We start from the raw sequence: 17,844 nt of genomic DNA on the forward strand, positions 1-17,844 counted from the left end.
CGACCGCCCGCTCCACCTCACCACCCGCTCCACCACACCGCCCGCTCCACCCTAACGACCGCCCGCTCCACCTCACCACCCGCTCCACCCACCGCCCGCTCCACCCTACCGACCGCCCGCTCCTCCACCACCGCCCGCTCCACCCTACCGACCGCCCGCTCCACCACACCGCCCGCTCCACCCTACCGACCGCCCGCTCCACCACACCGCCCGCTCCACCCTACCGACCGCCCGCTCCACCTCACCACCCGCTCCACCCTACCGACCGCCCGCTCCACCACACCGCCCGCTCCACCGACCGCCCGCTCCACCTCACCGCCCGCTCCACCACATCGCCCGCTCCACCCTACCGACCGCCCGCTCCACCTCACCGCCCGCTCCCCTACCGACCGCCCGCTCCACCTCACCGCCCGCTCCACCTACCGACCACCCGCTCCACCTCACCGCCCGCTCCACCGACCGCCCGCTCCACCCTACCGACCGCCCGCTCCACCTCACCGCCCGCTCCACCCTACCGACCGCCCGCTCCACCTCACCGCCCGCTCCACCCTACCGCCCGCCCGCTCCACCCTCACCGCCCGCCCGCTCCACCCTACCACCGCCCGCTCCACCTCACCACCCGCTCCGGTCCACGTTGTCTTCTGAATGGTGTCCGGTGTTTTTGGACAGCAGACATGCAGAGTATGACGCCGATCACCAATGGCAACAGAGACTTCAGTCACCGTGGCAACCGAACACAGGATGTGGGATGGTGCCTCTCCTGTCAGGTGATGGTTGGTTCACCGTGAGAAAGACAGTAGGCTGTATAGTTATCTCCCAGATCTGGTGTGATCCTAAAACTATACAAACTACTACCTCATCCCACAGCTCCCAGCGCCTCCTCCAGGAGGTCAGGAGGTCACAACCCGACCCGTCAGCGCCTCCTCCAGGAGGTCAGGAGGTCACAACCCGACCCGTCAGCGCCTCCTCCAGGAGGTCAGGAGGTCACAACCCGACCCGTCAGCGCCTCCTCCAGGAGGTCACCTCCCCATCAGACATGGGGCAGGATGAAGAAGAGCTGACCGGTCCTCCTGGATGCAGCCTCGGGGAGCTCCTGTCCTCCAGGAGGTCACCAGGGGCCGAACCAAGCGGCAGAGCAGCTCCCTGTGCCCGGGAGGAGCAGCTCCCTGTGCCCGGGAGGAGCAGCTCCCTGTGCCCGGGAGGAGCAGCTCCCCCGGGCACTAGCCTTCAGGGCTAGTTAGCATTAGCTAGTTAGCATTAGCTGCACAGACGCTCGTCCCGTTAAAGTGATGCAACATCAGCGCTGCTAGCTGCTAGCTGCTAGCTGTCAGCTCCACCCGCTCCGCTCCGCCACACCACCCCCATCCGCCTCCCCGCCGTCTTCCTCCCCTGTTTGGGTACCAAACCACGGCAGCGGTTAACGTCCATCTTCCGTGTGAAGCCCAGGTGGACCCTCGCATCGTCCTCGCCATCTTTCCGAGCGGAGGTGCTGATCGCGTGTCCAATTATCGCGAGATGTGCGGGTCTGCGTGGAGCGCGCATGAACGAGATTTCAAGTGCAGGGAGCAACCATTGATTGATTGATTGATTGATTGATTGATTGACTGTCTTCCTCTTCATTTTATATTCTTTGGAGTTGAGATAATTGTTTGCAGTAAATAAACATTTAATAAAGTTTCCATTTCACTCTGTAAGTTATCAGATGTTTAACTTTAGATCATGTTTATAGTCTATATATATAGATATATATATAGTTTAACTGTTAAAAATATTGTCGAATTTAATTTGTATACAACTTCATTAAAGTGCATAATTAACCATTTTTAATGGATTTTATACTATTAAATGTACAAGTAGCATATTTGCCTTTAAATTGCGGTAGAAGACCTAAAGTTACTTCCCAAAACCATCCTTTTAAATTTCAACCAGTCAATAGGGATTAAAATCATTTAAATAGCCATTGACTTTATAAAATTCGGATATTTAAAGCCTCCATAATTACTTTTCATTTCACTGCATGCGTCTATAAAATTAAAAAATTAAAGCCAACGTAAATCTAAAATAAATCAAGACTCTGGACACAAAAAATACTTTTTTTACTAAAAGAATAAATTTTATTTCAGCACTGTAAGTCATTTCCCAACCAGTACAAACATGACTGCCATCTTTGTCTCTTTCTGAACCTTTCCTCCCCTCCCTCTGTGAGATCAGACCACCAACAGCCACAAATTAAAATTAAAATAAAAAATAAAAAAAAGAAGCTTTCTTTTCTCACCTTTTCCACAAACCGTCCGGTGCTTCCATAATGCTAACAATGATGACAAATTATACCAACCATAATTATAACAGCAATAATGATGATGATAATATTTCTATAACAATAATATTATGGATAAATTTTAACCCTTTTTTTTTTTCGCTGCACAGGTAGTTTTGGGTACTGATGATGCATCGGGACACGTGTTGCTGAGGGATCTGACCCACGGGACGAGAAACATGGCCCACAATAATCAAACCTGTCTGGGACTCAGCCACAGGAGGGGGGGCTTCGGTTTATGGGTCAGTGGTGGAGGGGGAGCGTGGGGGGGGGGGGGTTATTATACTGGAGCTTGGGGGAGGGGGTGTTGAGGGGGGGAGTGGCAGTGTAGAGAGAGACAGACAGAAAAAAATTAGGGACGTTTATTCAAACTGAGAATCCTGCGAACAGATCGGGACCGGTGCAAAACACCGCCGACTGCACATCTGTGTGACAGACCATAATACTGTTTCTACAACACCACATCGTACACGGCCGACTCAGACTCTTGGTTCTCTTCACAATTGTCGAGCTCTTCGGAGACGCTCCCGTTTTTTTGTAGGCAGAGAGGCGAGTTTTCTTTTCTAACCAGCTGGTGTTCAGTAACTCAGAGAGGCTCAACGTTTCCTCGCAACACTTCATCAGATTATTCGCCGGTAAACCTTCCTCAGAATTTAATTTCTATGGATGAGAAAAGTAAGATGAAACCAATGGACGGGAAGTCGTTGACAGTCAATTACTTATATTATGGATTTTCTCAATATTTCTATTGTTTTGATGCAGAAAATATCCAAAAGTTGAAGGTGACGTCGTCATTGTTTGGGGAGGGACCAGTCTGTGCTGAAGTTACACTACTGGTCCTCCAATTGCTGCGACTTCCTGTGTTCCTTTCAAATTAAAAGCCCTCAAGTGTTTCATAGCCTTATTCTAGGTTTTGACATGTCTTGTCCAAAATCCAAAGATATTCAATGAATTCATGTTACATAAAGAGATCAGGGCTGCAACAATCATTTTTCTGTAAAAAAAAAAAAAGAAAAAGAAAAACTGTTGTAGTTCCTGCAGCCCAAAGTCTTCAATTTAAATTGCTTGTTTTATCTAATTTACAGATATTCGAGAACAAATTAATTGTCATTTGACTACTTGTTGCAGCTCTAAAAGCAAATCTTCACCACTGAAAACCTGTAGTCAAACTATTTTGAAAGTTTTAGTTCATTTTCTAACCGTTTCCTTTGTTTTAAACATCTTTAGGTGAATTATTTCCTATTCGTGTTGATTTGAAATCTCCTGGAAGGCCGACGCATCTCAGATTTGTGTTTCGAGGAAAATTCTACCCCCTTAAAGAAAAGCCTCCGTGCCCTCTTACAGTATGAGGAGACTCAGTCGGTTTGAGTCCGGGAGTTAAACGCAAGTTGGAGAGCACACAACAATGACATGTCAGAAAAATACAAAAGAGGGCGCCAAACGGCGGCGTGACTGAAAGCGTTGCGTCGGGTGTCTGATCTGATGTGAGCGAGCGCTGCTGGTTCACGCAGCCTCAATTCAGTCAGCGAAGAACGGAGGGCGCGAGCACAGCCACCGATGGAATTTTTTTTACCCACAATGCTTCTCGACAACTCGTTTGCAAACCCGCCTACTCGTCGGCTCACTCGCTTGTCCCCCTGTCTGTCTGCGTCTCCACGACAACCAGTGTTTAATAACAAACAAAATACAAAATAAAACAACGTTACCTCACAGACTTGGATAAATCACACGTGCTGTAATGTCTTTATATATATAATCATACTCATCGGAAAACTCGGGGGGGGGGGGGGGTGAACCGTCGATGTCGGGTGGGAAAGGGGCAGGTGGGGGGGGGGGTTATGGGGAGTCGAAGGGGGGATGTTGGGTGTACTTTGGTTCTCAGGTGTTTACAAGAGATGTTTCGCTGCTTTGTGCAAGGGCGCAGAGTTCAGCTTCGATCGATCATGAGTAAGAAATCGTTATCGGGATATATCATGAGAATCAAACATAGTGCAGACGACGATTTTTCAATTCGAAAAAACGGGCAATATTTACTTACGCACATAATAAACGGTGAAGTGGTCTAAAGATGCCATATAAAATACAGGTAAGGAAAATGGCGATCGTTACAGTTCAAATCTCTAGGTTGGCTAAGCGTATTTCAGTACTAATCGAAGCAATGGTAGAAGGATTAGATTAGAAGATGTAATAACATTAAAAATAGTAAGAAAAAACACATTTGCACAATTGAATAAAACAGTTTTGATTTTTTTTTCTGATTTTTTATCCACTCTGGCTAGATACATACAGAAACTGATTATCAACGTTAATATAACCTTTACTGTTAGTTGGGTTGATTAAAGGGGGCGGGGCAGCCCAAAGAGAAGAAGAGAAAATAACGGCCAATAGAAACGGTCCTACGGGCTAAACGGAGAGCGAGGTGGAAAGAGAACTGAAATACAGGAAGGGGACGGGGACGGGGGGGGGGAACCTGTGTACAATATCTGTCTGTTTTTAATGAGCGTCAGTGGGCGTGGCCTCTGTGTGTGTGTGTGTGTGTGTGTGTGTGTGTGTGTGTCAGAGTGTGTGTGTGTGTGTCTGTCAGAGTGTGTGTGTGTGTGTGTGTGTGTGTGTGTGTGTGTGTGTGTGTGTGTGTGTGTGTGTTGGGGAGATTTGAGGGCAGAGAAGAAGTGAATGAAAGGGGGGGGGGGCAGGCGAGAAAAAAGTGTCATAGCAGTAGGGGGGGGGGGGTTAGGATAACAAGCATAAAAATCACTGATCAAATACCTATCGAAACTAAAACAGACGAGGACAAAAGAGGGACACTACATCATGTGTTGTGTTGACTTTTTTTTTTTCCGTAACTACCTACTGTGTAACTCAGGATTCAACATCTATGTATGTTTAATGTGCGTGTGAATGTACTCCTCTAAAAGCATTTGTTTCTTTTTTTTACTCCGTCTTTGCAAAAAAAACAACAAAAAACCCAGTGAATTGTGTTTTGCGTGTTGTTTTCTGTAGTCAGTGGGACGTGTTACCAGCTGATCTCCGATGAACTGACGACGTCCACTGAGGAACTGAAACTGCACAAAATCACTTCAGCACGAAAGCAGAGAGAACGCTGCTGGTAACACATGCAACTGATACCTGCCTGGTGTGTGTGTGTGTGTGTGTGTGTGTGTGTGTGTGTGTGTGTGTGTGTGTGTGTGTGTGTGTGTGTGTGTGTGTGTGTGTGTGTGTGTGTGTGTGTCTGTGTGTGTGTGTCTGTGTCTGTGTGTCTGTGTGTGTGTGTGTGTGTCTGTGTGTGTGTGTGTGTCTGTGTGTGTCTGTGTGTGTGTGTGTGTGTGTGTGTGTGTGTGTGTGTGTGTGTGTGTGTGTGTGTGTGTGTGTGTGTGTGTGTGACTGTTTATCTGGCGAGCGAATCGAGAGAGGGCATCATATACCGGATCACACTCTGGCTCGCCACGAGTAAATAAAAAAAAACATCTTCTAACAATGTACTGTTGCGATACACATATTTGTACTAATGTCAAAAGTTGAAAAGCAGTTAAGTATATGACTCCTAGTTTATTCTAGACTTAGTAGTTCGGCCAGTGGAGCTATAATGTCTAGCCTAGTCTCGGTGTCTTGGTGGTTTTACAGTCCTGTGTTAAGCCCCGACGCTGTCACCTACTCTATTAAAACACCTACAGCGCTCGTACGCTTTATAATCCCGAGCAGTGAAACGGCTAACAACTCCGAAACCTCCGATGTTCTTGTGTTGGTGTTGGTGTTGGTGTCAGGAGGAAGCGGCGGCGCGGCGGCGGCGGCCTCCCATGCGACGATGAGCGTAGGCCAATACTCGCGGCGGGGTCAGCTGTCAGCTGTCTCTGTAATGGTTGAGTTCATAACAGAGGTGGGGGGATGTCTGACGCGACTACATTAACACTTATATATATATGTATATATATGTGTATATATAGATCTATATATAGATCTATATATAGATATATAGATATAGATATATAGATCTAGATAGTCGGGTTTTGTTTTCCTTCAAAAACGGCCTTTTCGTAGGAGCTGTTTTTTTCTCCATGTCAACTCTGTGGCACGATAAAGAGCACAAGTCATCAACATAGTAAGAAAATAAGGTGCTTCTTGTTGACTTTGAGTTCATTTCAACCGTCTGTTCATAAAGTGTGTTTGTTTTAGAGATTACAACGTTCACGGCCAGCATCTCTACGCAGCAGTAGGTCGGTCTACTGCTCGTGCTTTAGCACGTGCTACCGCTAAATCTGTAAGAAGAAGTACGTACTGGTATTTTCCGGTTTGTCAGATGAGACCTATACTGTGTGTGTGTGGGAGGTGGGGGGGGGGGAGTTTGGAGGGGGGGGGGGGTACACACGTTTCATTCTCTACAAACATAAGTGCTCTAATAAATCATTTCAGTATCGTAAGAAGTCGTAGAACGATTACGAGGTCCCTCTTCCCCGTCATGTGACGTGTGATCCGGCCCCCTCCAGTTTAACAGGCTCCGCCCAGGGGTTTGGGTGGAGGTGCTCCGGGTGGGGGCGGGGGCGGGGGGGCAGGGAAGTGCTTCCTGCTGGTCTAAAGTGACACACCGGAGATCTGCGGGGCAACAGCTCTCGGTGGCGGGCTATCGTTATGGCAACGGTTGCTGAGTCACCCCGAGGTCGGAGGTTTCTCGGCTGCCACACCCCTTTTTGTATTAAAATACACTTTGGAAATAACTTTTCTAGAAATCTGAAATGGTTCCCGGGAGACGGATCAGGTCTCCTCTAAACTTCTTGAGTGAACTTGAAGACGTCTTCAGGGACCCCGCCGGGCAGCGGTTCCCTGAACGCCTCACCGTTCATATCCGTCGTTCACTGGGCAGCGTGACTCGTTTCTTTCTTCTTTTGGCCGTAACTCAAGAAGGTGCCTCAGAGTTTAGTTTCTTCTATCAGCTGGTCGGAGGACTGTCCAGTGTGGTTGAACATATTTTATATATTTTAAAACAAAGTGCTTCGTTGTCTGAAACCACTCTGTTCACATTCTGACGTCTGTCAAATAGATCTCTACCTTTAAATGTAGTTCTACATGTCTTAATGATTTACGGGGGGGGGGGGGGGGGCACCCCTCAGACTGTCAATTCGACCGTTATAGGGGCGTGTTCAAATTCATTATAAATACAACATTAAGTGCTTTTTTTGGGGTAATACAATCAAAGCTTTGGGAGAAGGAGGGGAGGTGGGTTTGGGGGGCGGACAATAATATAATAATGCACTTTCATATCGGAGGAGCAGGAGGGTAAAATCTTGCATACTTCAGGGCTTAAGGTGCATAAATTCATGGGGGCTAAGCGCTAGGCTATGCTACATCGGTCAAAGTAAGATACCACGGCGGTGCAGAAGTGCTCCAGTGATAACCAATCGATCTGCAGAGGGTTTTGTCGCTAGCACGGCATGCTAACACTGTGTGATTAGCAGTGGGGGGAGGGGGAGAAGGGGGGTCACTGCACTGAAGAATGATGTCACTGTTCAAAACATTCCCCACATATCCGGAGTCCAACTCCGAACCCATGTAAGACAAACCGCTCACGAGATGGCGATGGCAACAAACCACAACAAAAAGAATTCACCACGGCGACCAGGCCTTAGCTGCTGTAACCATGGAAACCACATCCAATCTGGCACCGTAACCGAAAGCTGAACATCCGTGTGCAGAGATTCAAACAACGGGACAATTTAAAAAACACAAAATAAGACAAACTTCCGACTGTACAGAAACCCCAGTAACGGGGGGATTGTGTGTGTGGAGGAGGGGGGAGGGGGGGTCGCTCGTTTAAGTGGTGAGTCGTGATGGGGGGGAGGGCGGGGGGGGGGGGGGCGCTTCACTTTGAGTGCGGGAAGGGAGGCGTTTAGGATTTTTGTTTTGGAGGGGTGGGGGCGCTTACGAACTCTTAGAGAAAACCTCTCTTCAAAAAAACAATGTAAAACCACATGAGAAAAGTAAGAAGGGAGTTCCAGCTGATTGAGCCTCAGGTGGGGAGCAGTGGAGGAGACGGGGCGGAGCCTCGCCTCCTCCGCTGCTCCGCCCACCAGGTGCACAGCTAGAGGCGGGGCTACAAAAACAGGGAAAGGCAGTCGAATACACAGATAACTCTCTTTAGAGCGGCGCTCCCGGGAAGGGACGCCGTCACTCCTCCTTCTGTAGCGCTCCGTCTGACGGGCAGTCGTCAAGGCAACAGGGGGCCTCCACTTCCACCCCCTCTGATTGGTTGTCTCTGCTGGCTAAGGCACACGGGATTGGCTGGGCCAGGGGGGCCAGCTCCAAAGGCTGGCCGACGGCGGAGGCTGCCGAGCTGCCGTTCAGCTGCTGAGTCGCAACCTCTGGCGTGGAGCCCGCCTCCTCTGAGGGCTTTGGGGGACTGCTGGATGGGGGGGATGACGAGGTCTGGGGGGCAGGGGGGAGAGTTTTAACAAAACAGCAGCAGGGACGAGAAAGAAAGTCGGACTGTGACAGAAGAAGGACTTTGATGGGCTCCTGTTTGACATGTTTGTACCTGTGTTCTGCTGGGAACGACTTTCTTCCCTCCCCGGGCCTTCGCTGGGATCTCCTTCCCCCTGCTGGGAGCAGAACACACTCACAACTCTGCTGACGCTGAGCCGCACAAAACACCGGCAAGGAGCATATCGAACACTCTCTCCTCCCCCTCCTCTCTTCCCCTCCCCTCCTCCTCTCCTCTCCTCCTCCCCTCCCCCTCTCCCCTCCTCCTCCTCCTCCTCTCCTCTCCTCTCTCCTTACTTACGTGGGATTTACACATATTGCTGCTGGAGATATTTCTGCAGTGCTTTAGAGAATATGTCTGATTGTGATGATCGTCCAGACCATATCGTCCCCACAAGTCTTTTCTATTTGTTCCACACGTTGTTCATTCCTCAGTAAGATCTGCAGCGCTCAGAGTTTCAGCTGCGTTGTGATTCCAGTAGCAGCTAACGTAGCCTCGAGCCGCTAGTAGAGGCTCGTTTCTTTCTAACTCCACAAACGTTTAGTCGTCACAACCAACCAGCTGAGATTCTCCTACTACTGTTCTACCGACACCGAGAACAGACTTTAAAATGTAAAATCTGTTTATTTCTCTAAATGTTGAACAGAACCATATCAGTAGTTCAGCCTCCGTCGCCTTTTAATCCAACAACTGCAGCTAAAAAGTACCTCAGAGTTTTGAGTACGAAACTCAGACTGGATATAAAAGAGTTCGTAGCTTCAGGTCTGTAAAATGGTTCTGATCCAGAAGTGTCTTCAGCTGCAATACCAGCGAGTGCCACTAGAGGTCGGCTCCAAAAAGCCTCCGGCTCCATAGACTCCCATTCAACTTCTCTCATCAAATCCAAAGTGAATAAAATGTGTCCATCAGTTATCTCGGTGTTGTTAGCTAAAGTCACTCCTTCTTCTTAGTTTTCTGGAGGTCCATCTGAAAATAATCCCTCATTCATTAGAAAAGAAGATTCAAGAAGACCTGTTTTTGGGGGCGTGTCTGTTTGATTGATAGGTCTGCGGTGCAGTCAGGTTACAGCTATCGGTGGGCGGGACGTAGTATCGTCAGGTTTCTGATCAGATCGGTCAGATCCACCGCTGGCTCCTCCCCCAGCTCGTCCAAATATGGTCACTTCCTGCTCCAAACTGCTCCGAACTAACAAGATGGTGACGGACAGAATCTGAACTGGAGGATTCATAACGTTCACAAACCAACGATGACATCACTGATGGTTGATGACATCACTGATGGATGCTGATTGGTTGGTGAGAACTAAACAATGCTTTCGCACCAACGTCCACATGCTTGCCGCTGATCTACAACAGCACCGAGGATACTACCGGATAAACAGCCTGCAGGTGTAGATCCAAACTCGCCAACATCTCCATTTGAACTTTAAATTTGCGTGTCAGGAATGTGGTTGGTGTTGGGGCACCATCACCGTACTCACCCTTTGCCTGCTCCCACCGACACCACCTGCATGTTGAAGCCGCCTCTCCCGCGGACCGGTTTGTTGCCGGCCCACTGTCCGACAACCATGCCAGCTATCTCCAGCTTCCCTCCCTGAGGAGGAATGGACTGAATGCCTGAAGAATGAAGAAAGGATCGAAAAGTCTGTCCACTACAGCTAACTTTCATTGTTTCATTGTAACGATATGCAGTATATAAAATACATTATATACACATGGAATTTAAATTTAAAACTAAAACCTAAAGCTTTTTTTTTACTGTGGTTAAATCAAATTTGGGACAACCAGTTCATATGTTGGACTGCATTTCATTTTTGTGTTTAATCTTAATTATATTTTATCTTATATTTTAGCTGTACATTTATAAATCCGATTTATATATCTTTATATTTCCATATAATTCTTTTTTATTTTGTCTGATTGTCTTAAAAGTCGAACACATCACGTTAAATTGCTCCTATTTTTTCCTTTGTGCATCACAACCGTGGGAAAATAGTTTACAACAATATACTCAACTATCATTTTTCTATGAATCCACACTGATTGTTTGAAGTAAATTTTACAGTCAGTAGATATATATTAATATTTTATCATGTAGATATGGGACTAAATATCGATTTTGGATATCATAATATTGGTACATTTGGTCTCAGGCTGCATCACAGTAAAGTGAAGTTGTTTTTTGAACTTACCAAACTGTTGTAGCTTTTCTTTTATTTCCCTTTAGCCATTTAGTCATTATATCCCTATTACAGATGATTATTTATCAAAAATCTAAATGTGTCTCTACTTTGTGAAAGTACTGATAGTACAGCTATCATATATCAATAGAGATATTAGATTTTGTTCATCTCACCCAGCGCTCAGAGTGAACATACTCAGAATCAGCTTCAAGTTAGTTTCTCGTGTGACATCAGGACAAAACGGAGAGAATCTTAAAAGTGAAAACACGGCGGTGATGAACAGCGTCTCGGTACCTGGGAAGGCTCTGGGCCTGTGCTGGGCGGGGTGATGGGGGTGGTGCGGGTGATGGTGGGGGGGCATGCCGCCCATGGGACGGGGCGGGTAGAGAGGAGGCATCGGGTAGAACGGGGGCACCATGGCGGGAGGGAGGAAGGCGGGAGGTGGAAGGGGAGGGGGAGGCGGAGGAGGGCGGGACAGGTTGATGCCCTCCAGGATCGCCTGCCGCATCTTCTCCACCTTGGACACCAGCTCCTCCTGCGAAAGCACAAATTATTGTGGTGCGACTGCTGAATACGTCACTTCGGGCCTTTAATTGTTCTCAATAATTCCTCCCATCTCGTACCTGCCCCTCACACATGTCCAGCAGGGCGGCCCGATCTCGGGCGGCCCGCGCCAGCTTGCTCTGGAACAGTTTGCCATCGAAGAAGCCCCAGGGGCAGCAGTGTTCCCATGGCAACGGCTGACCGCAAACATCATTGATGAAGAGCGCCGTGTCAACGCCGGCCATGAAGAGAGCAGCCAGCTGCACGCCGCGAGCATCCACCTTCTCCACCTGACAGAAAACACAAATAACAACAACAAATGGCAGCATTTAAAAACTGGAAACAGGAACAAGTAAAACAAAATTTGGGAAAGTTTGGAAGATGTGTAAATCATGAGGTCATCAACACACCAAGCTCTCAACGGCAGTCGGGAGCAACTTGGGGTCGTAAAGCGCTTTGTAAAAAAGCACGAAGAAAGTGGAGTTTTTACCACTTTCAGGGTACGAATCACAAGATGCAGCTTCCTCTTGATGTTGCAGAGTTTCATTTTGTGATTGTTTTGATCAGAAATGTTTGATTTGACGGCAGACTTTCTCAAAACTCGCAATATAATTCATTTTTTCAGGGAGTTTTTTTGTTTAGATTGTGACGGGCGTCTCACCTTGAGCTCCTGGAGCTGGTCGGGTTCGTAGAGCTGGCTGGAAACAGCTTGAGCCAGGAAGGCGTCGAGCTCATGTCTCTGGAGGATCCTTCCTCCAGGCCACTGCATCATATACCTGCAGGCGAAGGAAGCAACAGAGCTGTACAAACATCTGACTCCATGTTTCAGTTACTAATATAGGAATGACACTACACACAGCAAATACATGACAATGATCTTATGTCAGACTGGCTCTCTGTTCATTGGTATTGTTATTCTTGGAAATGCAAACATCAGCACTATTTAAAGTGTCTAATTTATATTTCCTGAAGTAACAAAAGAGGTAAAAAACTATTTTTTTCTGTAACTGTAACGGTCACGTATTAGTTAATGCTGACTCACTGTAACGGTCACGTATTAGTTAATGCTGACTCACTGTAACAGTCAGGTATTGTTAATGCTGACTCACCGTAACGGTCACGTATTGTTAATGCTGACTCACCGTAACGGTCACGTATTAGTTAATGCTGACTCACCGTAACGGTCACGTATTAGTTAATGCTGACTCACTGTAACAGTCAGGTATTGTTAATGCTGACTCACTGTAACAGTCAGGTATTGTTAATGCTGACTCACCGTAACGGTCAGGTATTGTTAATGCTGACTCACTGTAACGGTCACGTATTAGTTAATGCTGACTCACCGTAACGGTCACGTATTGTTAATGCTGACTCACTGTAACGGTCAGGTATTGTTAATGCTGACTCACCGTAACGGTCACGTATTTTTAATGCTGACTCACTGTAACGGTCAGGTATTGTTAATGCTGACTCACCGTAACGGTCACGTATTAGTTAATGCTGACTCACTGTAACGGTCAGGTATTGTTAATGCTGACTCACTGTAACGGTCACGTATTAGTTAATGCTGACTCACCGTAACGGTCAGGTATTGTTAATGCTGACTCACTGTAACGGTCAGGTATTGTTAATGCTGACTCACCGTAACGGTCACGTATTAGTTAATGCTGACTCACCGTAACGGTCAGGTATTGTTAATGCTGACTCACTGTAACGGTCACGTATTGTTAATGCTGACTCACTGTAACGGTCACGTATTAGTTAATGCTGACTCACTGTAACGGTCACGTATTAGTTAATGCTGACTCACTGTAACGGTCACGTATTAGTTAATGCTGACTCACTGTAACGGTCACGTATTAGTTAATGCTGACTCACTGTAACGGTCACGTATTAGTTAATGCTGACTCACCGTAACGGTCACGTATTAGTTAATGCTGACTCACTGTAACGGTCACGTATTAGTTAATGCTGACTCACTGTAACGGTCAGGTATTGTTAATGCTGACTCACCGTAACGGTCACGTATTAGTTAATGCTGACTCACCGTAACGGTCACGTATTAGTTAATGCTGACTCACCGTAACGGTCACGTATTAGTTAATGCTGACTCACCGTAACGGTCACGTATTAGTTAATGCTGACTCACTGTAACGGTCAGGTATTGTTAATGCTGACTCACTGTAACGGTCACGTATTGTTAATGCTGACTCACTGTAACGGTCAGGTATTGTTAATGCTGACTCACTGTAACGGTCAGGTATTGTTAATGCTGACTCACTGTAACGGTCAGGTATTGTTAATGCTGACTCACTGTAACGGTCAGGTATTGTTAATGCTGACTCACTGTAACGGTCACGTATTAGTTAATGCTGACTCACTGTAACGGTCACGTATTGCTAATACTGACTCACTGTAACGGTCACGTATTAGTTAATGCTGACTCACTGTAACGGTCACGTATTGCTAATGCTGACTCACTGTAACGGTCACGTATTGCTAATGCTGACTCACTGTAACACAAACGAGGATCATTTTATGTAACTTTCTGCGTTTTGCATATTTCAAACCAGGCTTTCTCTCGCCATGAATATGTAGCTGTACACATGTTGTGCCACTTTTGCACACGGTTGCATTTAAACAGTTGTTTTTCCAGGCGGCGCTCCTCCTGCATGCACAGATATTTTGTGAAGGTGCTGTAAGAACCCAAAACACGGGAGCCCTAGCTGTAAACCTGGCGGTACCTGAGCACACAGCACATGAGCAGCAGATGCTGTGGGACTTGTGCTGGGTTGAGGAGGGCCGGGCAGTCGGAGCGGAGGCAGGCCAGGAAGGCCCTGGTTCTCCTGGAGCGGTCCTCGCTGGCGCGGCCCAACCACAGCCGCCGCAGGTTGGGGCAGGTCCATTCACGGAAACACAGAGCCGGGACCAGCTCCGGGGTCAGGGCGGACTTGGCCTTACCGCTGCTCCACTCTTTGACAATCACTGGAGGTACTGGGGACAAAAAAGGGTTCACTGTTGTTAACGCAACGTTTTTCAGCATGAAATATTAATTGCCTTTGTGGCAAAAGCCGACCAGAAAAAAAACCCACCCGCAAACGAGAGAGAAAACAAAAGGAAAGAAACGCAAGTAACGGTTGAACTGGTGGAGGACCGCTCGGAGTCCAAGATGGAGGAGGACCACATAAAGGCTGAGTAAGAATGCAGCATGATTATAATCACAGGAAGTGATAATTACATAATTATTCCTTTATCAGGTAGTGCTTCAAAAAAAAAAAAGTTCTCTTGACTTGTAATTTTTTTCAGATACCCGCAGAAAACTTTTGAGAAAATCCGCTGCAATATCGATAATTTTGTATCAAAACAATCACAAAGAAACTGGAGGGACTGATGATAGCAAGATGTCTTTGGTGAAACATTCCCCTTCACTCTCTTCTTCAACAATGAGCAGTCTGTCCTTCCACCCAGGAGCCCCGGTCTCCCCTCCTGTCCGTCCCAGGACCGGCCTACCTTCCAGGGGAGCCCGCTTGCGGAGGGCGAGCCTCTCCAGGCGGCGGTGCGTCTCAGCCAGACTGAAGAGGACGCCGTAGGCGTACTGTCGGCCGGCGCGGAACAGCAGAGAGGCAGGAGGCAGCTCAGAGTTACACTCGTCCTCGATGCACACGGGCATCTTCATCTCTCCCTGAGGGGTGAGAGAGGAGGGAGAGGGGGGTCGTCAGGACAACAGCAAGAGGAAGGCAGGAAACAAAACAGTCCGGAGAGGTTGAGATTCTTTCTCAGGTTTTAGAACCTGTTTCTGTAGACGAGTTCTTAGAGTTAATCATCGGTCCAGTTTAACCGGCTTGTTTAAAGCGCGTTGCTGCTCAGTTAATTAATTTATGACAAACCAACTTCCATCAAGAACCACGGACATCGCCATCGCGAGCTAAAAAAAAACCTGAATCCGAAAGTTTCTTCAACAGCCCGACGGAGGTTTCAAACGTTGCTCTGTTCTGTGTTTTTACTCAGCGACTCTCTTCTCAGACGGACATCGTCTCAGCTCAGCGGTTCTTGTTGTTAAAGTCTTTTCTTAAAAAAACAGATGTTGGAACAATGGGTCGTCTTCCATGCGAGCCAACCCGGTAGACGGTGAGTGAGAAGTGTTTACCTTGGTCAGTATGTGGTAGATCTGAGGGTACATCAGTCCTCTTCTGTGTCTGTGTTCGGCTACACGAAGAACCTCAGCGCTGACCTGACAACACAAAAACACAAAAATAAAAAAACAGCCAACTTACTGGCAAAACTTCCCAAAAGCACCCGAACATGTGACTGAATGATCGTTTGGGATGTGTTCACCTGAGGCAGAGGGGGTGTGGTTATGTCCATGTGACTCCGCGTCGCCATAGACAACAGTGACGGAATGTTCGACCCGCTTCCGTTGCCTTGGGAACCGTCTCCAGAGGCAGAGCCCCCTCGTCCGGTGGGATCCTCCCACCGAGAGGGTTTGTCCGTCAAATGGCTGGGGGGGGAGGGGGCAGTGAAATATACAATATTTATATTAACAATACATTTATTGTATACGCATTTATACTCTCACGCATGTTTGTACTTCTTCTCCTTGTGTGCAGTTATGATATGAAAACCAGTAAAGGACGACAGAAGAGGAAGATTTTCGTTTCTACAAACACGAGTCTTAAAATACTGACCAGCTTTTATTAAACAATAAAAGCGATTTATTGAAAATGAGTTTTAGTAGTTTTCTTCTCTGTGGCCAAACTGTTTTAAAAGTTTCAGATAAAGTGTTCTTACATAACAATATAATTTCATTTAAAAAGGGCATTTAGCTGAACTGTGGGGGAACTTCGTCACTTAGTGAGAGACTCACTTTGTAGCTCCGCCCCGCTGTCCTGGTCAAGCCAAAATTATTCTATTTAATGTTATTTATTTGCATGTTGCAGTTTCTGTCCTCTGATCTCTGCGTGTCTCATTCAGGGCGGAGCTCTTGCGTTGATAGCGTTGTTCTGTCTCGGACTGAATACAAAAATACATCAATAAAAAAATGCTAAATGGATCACGATAAATCCGGGCGACCCGCAGAAGTACGTCTACGTGTAGGAAGCGTTGGGATGGTTAATTGGTCCGTGATCTACCGGCTCCTGGTCAGCGGTAAACTTTGGGGAATACGTTATAATATCGTTCCTCCAGCTGGTTTGTGTGTTTCACATGTCTCCTGTTACTTCCTGATGAATCTGCGTTAACGTTCCCACACTGAAGGACAACTTTCACTGCTTGATCACTTTCAATAGTCTTCAAAATGAAAGATGCCAACAGAATGACAAAACTTTGTACTAATTTATCAAGGAGAACACGTTGCGGCAGTAAAGTTCCCGAGTGTGGAGTCCATAGTTCGAAGCTTTTAGGGAAAACTGTTTTTTAGGAACAGGCTCAAACGTTGTGTTCATTTTTGTTCGTGATATTTGGGATATCATGTTGATGGAGTTCAACGGAGCCTCATTCTGATGTTTAAACCCAATAAAAGTCACGAGGAGGTAAAACTCCTCCTCATCCAGCCGCCGGTGATCCTTCTGCTGGTGCTTCCTTCTCAGGAGCTGTAATCCTGGAACCTGTAAGCTGCTGCCGGGCCACTTTACACAATAAGCTTGTTGACAAAAGGCACTTCAGTCAATAGGAGCGTGATGCAGAGATGATGGTTCAAACAGCAAAACAATGCGCTATGAAATATAGTTTATCTTATTTCAACACTATCAGGGTTTAAATTTGGCCACTCGTTCTGTTGAGCTTTAGGATTCTCAAAAGCTTAAACCTGCTTTGTAGACACATTAAAATGACGAAGATTCATCCGAGTTGAGAAGATAAAAATCGATGTAAACAAGCATGTGTGAAATGTTTCCTGATATCTGAGTTCAGTTCTTTCATTCAGATCTGAATCTCTGCTCAGAAACCTGCTGCTGTTTCAGTGTCGCTCGAAGCACACAAGACTTATTTGTTTTGTTTTAGAATTGATTTTGAGATTTTATTGTTCATTTTTCTTTGAAATGTTTTTATATGTATTATTTCCACAGGTTGTATCTTTAAGTTATTTTACTTCTTTCTTTTTCCCTTTGCACCTTTGTCAAAAAGGGAAAATCAGGTAAACATGTTTTTTAAGATGTGTGTCTGTCTCAGTTGTCTTCCAAATCAAATTTAAATAAAAAAATAAAAAAAGAATTACTCAGGTTCTCTAAATTCTTTACATTTCTCATTCTATTTGTGCAGTTTAGCAGCATGAGTCTCAGGAGCTGTGAGCGGAAATTCACCTTCAAACTATGACATGAGGACTGAGAACATCCTCAT

The 17,844-nt window shown here is 46.7% G+C and overlaps 1 protein-coding gene across 1 annotated transcript in view; it reads right to left on the reverse strand.

Annotated features, from left to right (window-relative positions):
- Positions 1-2,088: 2,088 nt before the first annotated feature.
- fam120c (family with sequence similarity 120 member C) overlaps positions 2,089-17,844 on the reverse strand; it is a 30,730-nt gene continuing 14,974 nt past the window's right edge. Inside the window, exons 8-17 of the mRNA XM_069721897.1 lie at positions 15,847-16,009; positions 15,659-15,742; positions 15,022-15,193; positions 14,256-14,505; positions 12,173-12,287; positions 11,592-11,801; positions 11,263-11,503; positions 10,267-10,402; positions 8,841-8,904; positions 2,089-8,731 (exon numbers count right to left, since the gene is read on the reverse strand). Coding sequence (XP_069577998.1) covers positions 8,474-8,731; positions 8,841-8,904; positions 10,267-10,402; positions 11,263-11,503; positions 11,592-11,801; positions 12,173-12,287; positions 14,256-14,505; positions 15,022-15,193; positions 15,659-15,742; positions 15,847-16,009 — 1,693 coding nt within the window. The 3' untranslated portion in view covers positions 2,089-8,473. The remainder of the gene's footprint in view (positions 8,732-8,840; positions 8,905-10,266; positions 10,403-11,262; positions 11,504-11,591; positions 11,802-12,172; positions 12,288-14,255; positions 14,506-15,021; positions 15,194-15,658; positions 15,743-15,846; positions 16,010-17,844) is intronic.

Source organism: Brachyistius frenatus, unplaced genomic scaffold, assembly GCF_029030835.1.
Source record: "Brachyistius frenatus isolate BFR_SWC_R1_liver_20210118 unplaced genomic scaffold, ASM2903083v1 Contig_278, whole genome shotgun sequence".
Classification (NCBI taxonomy): Eukaryota; Metazoa; Chordata; class Actinopteri; family Embiotocidae; genus Brachyistius; species Brachyistius frenatus.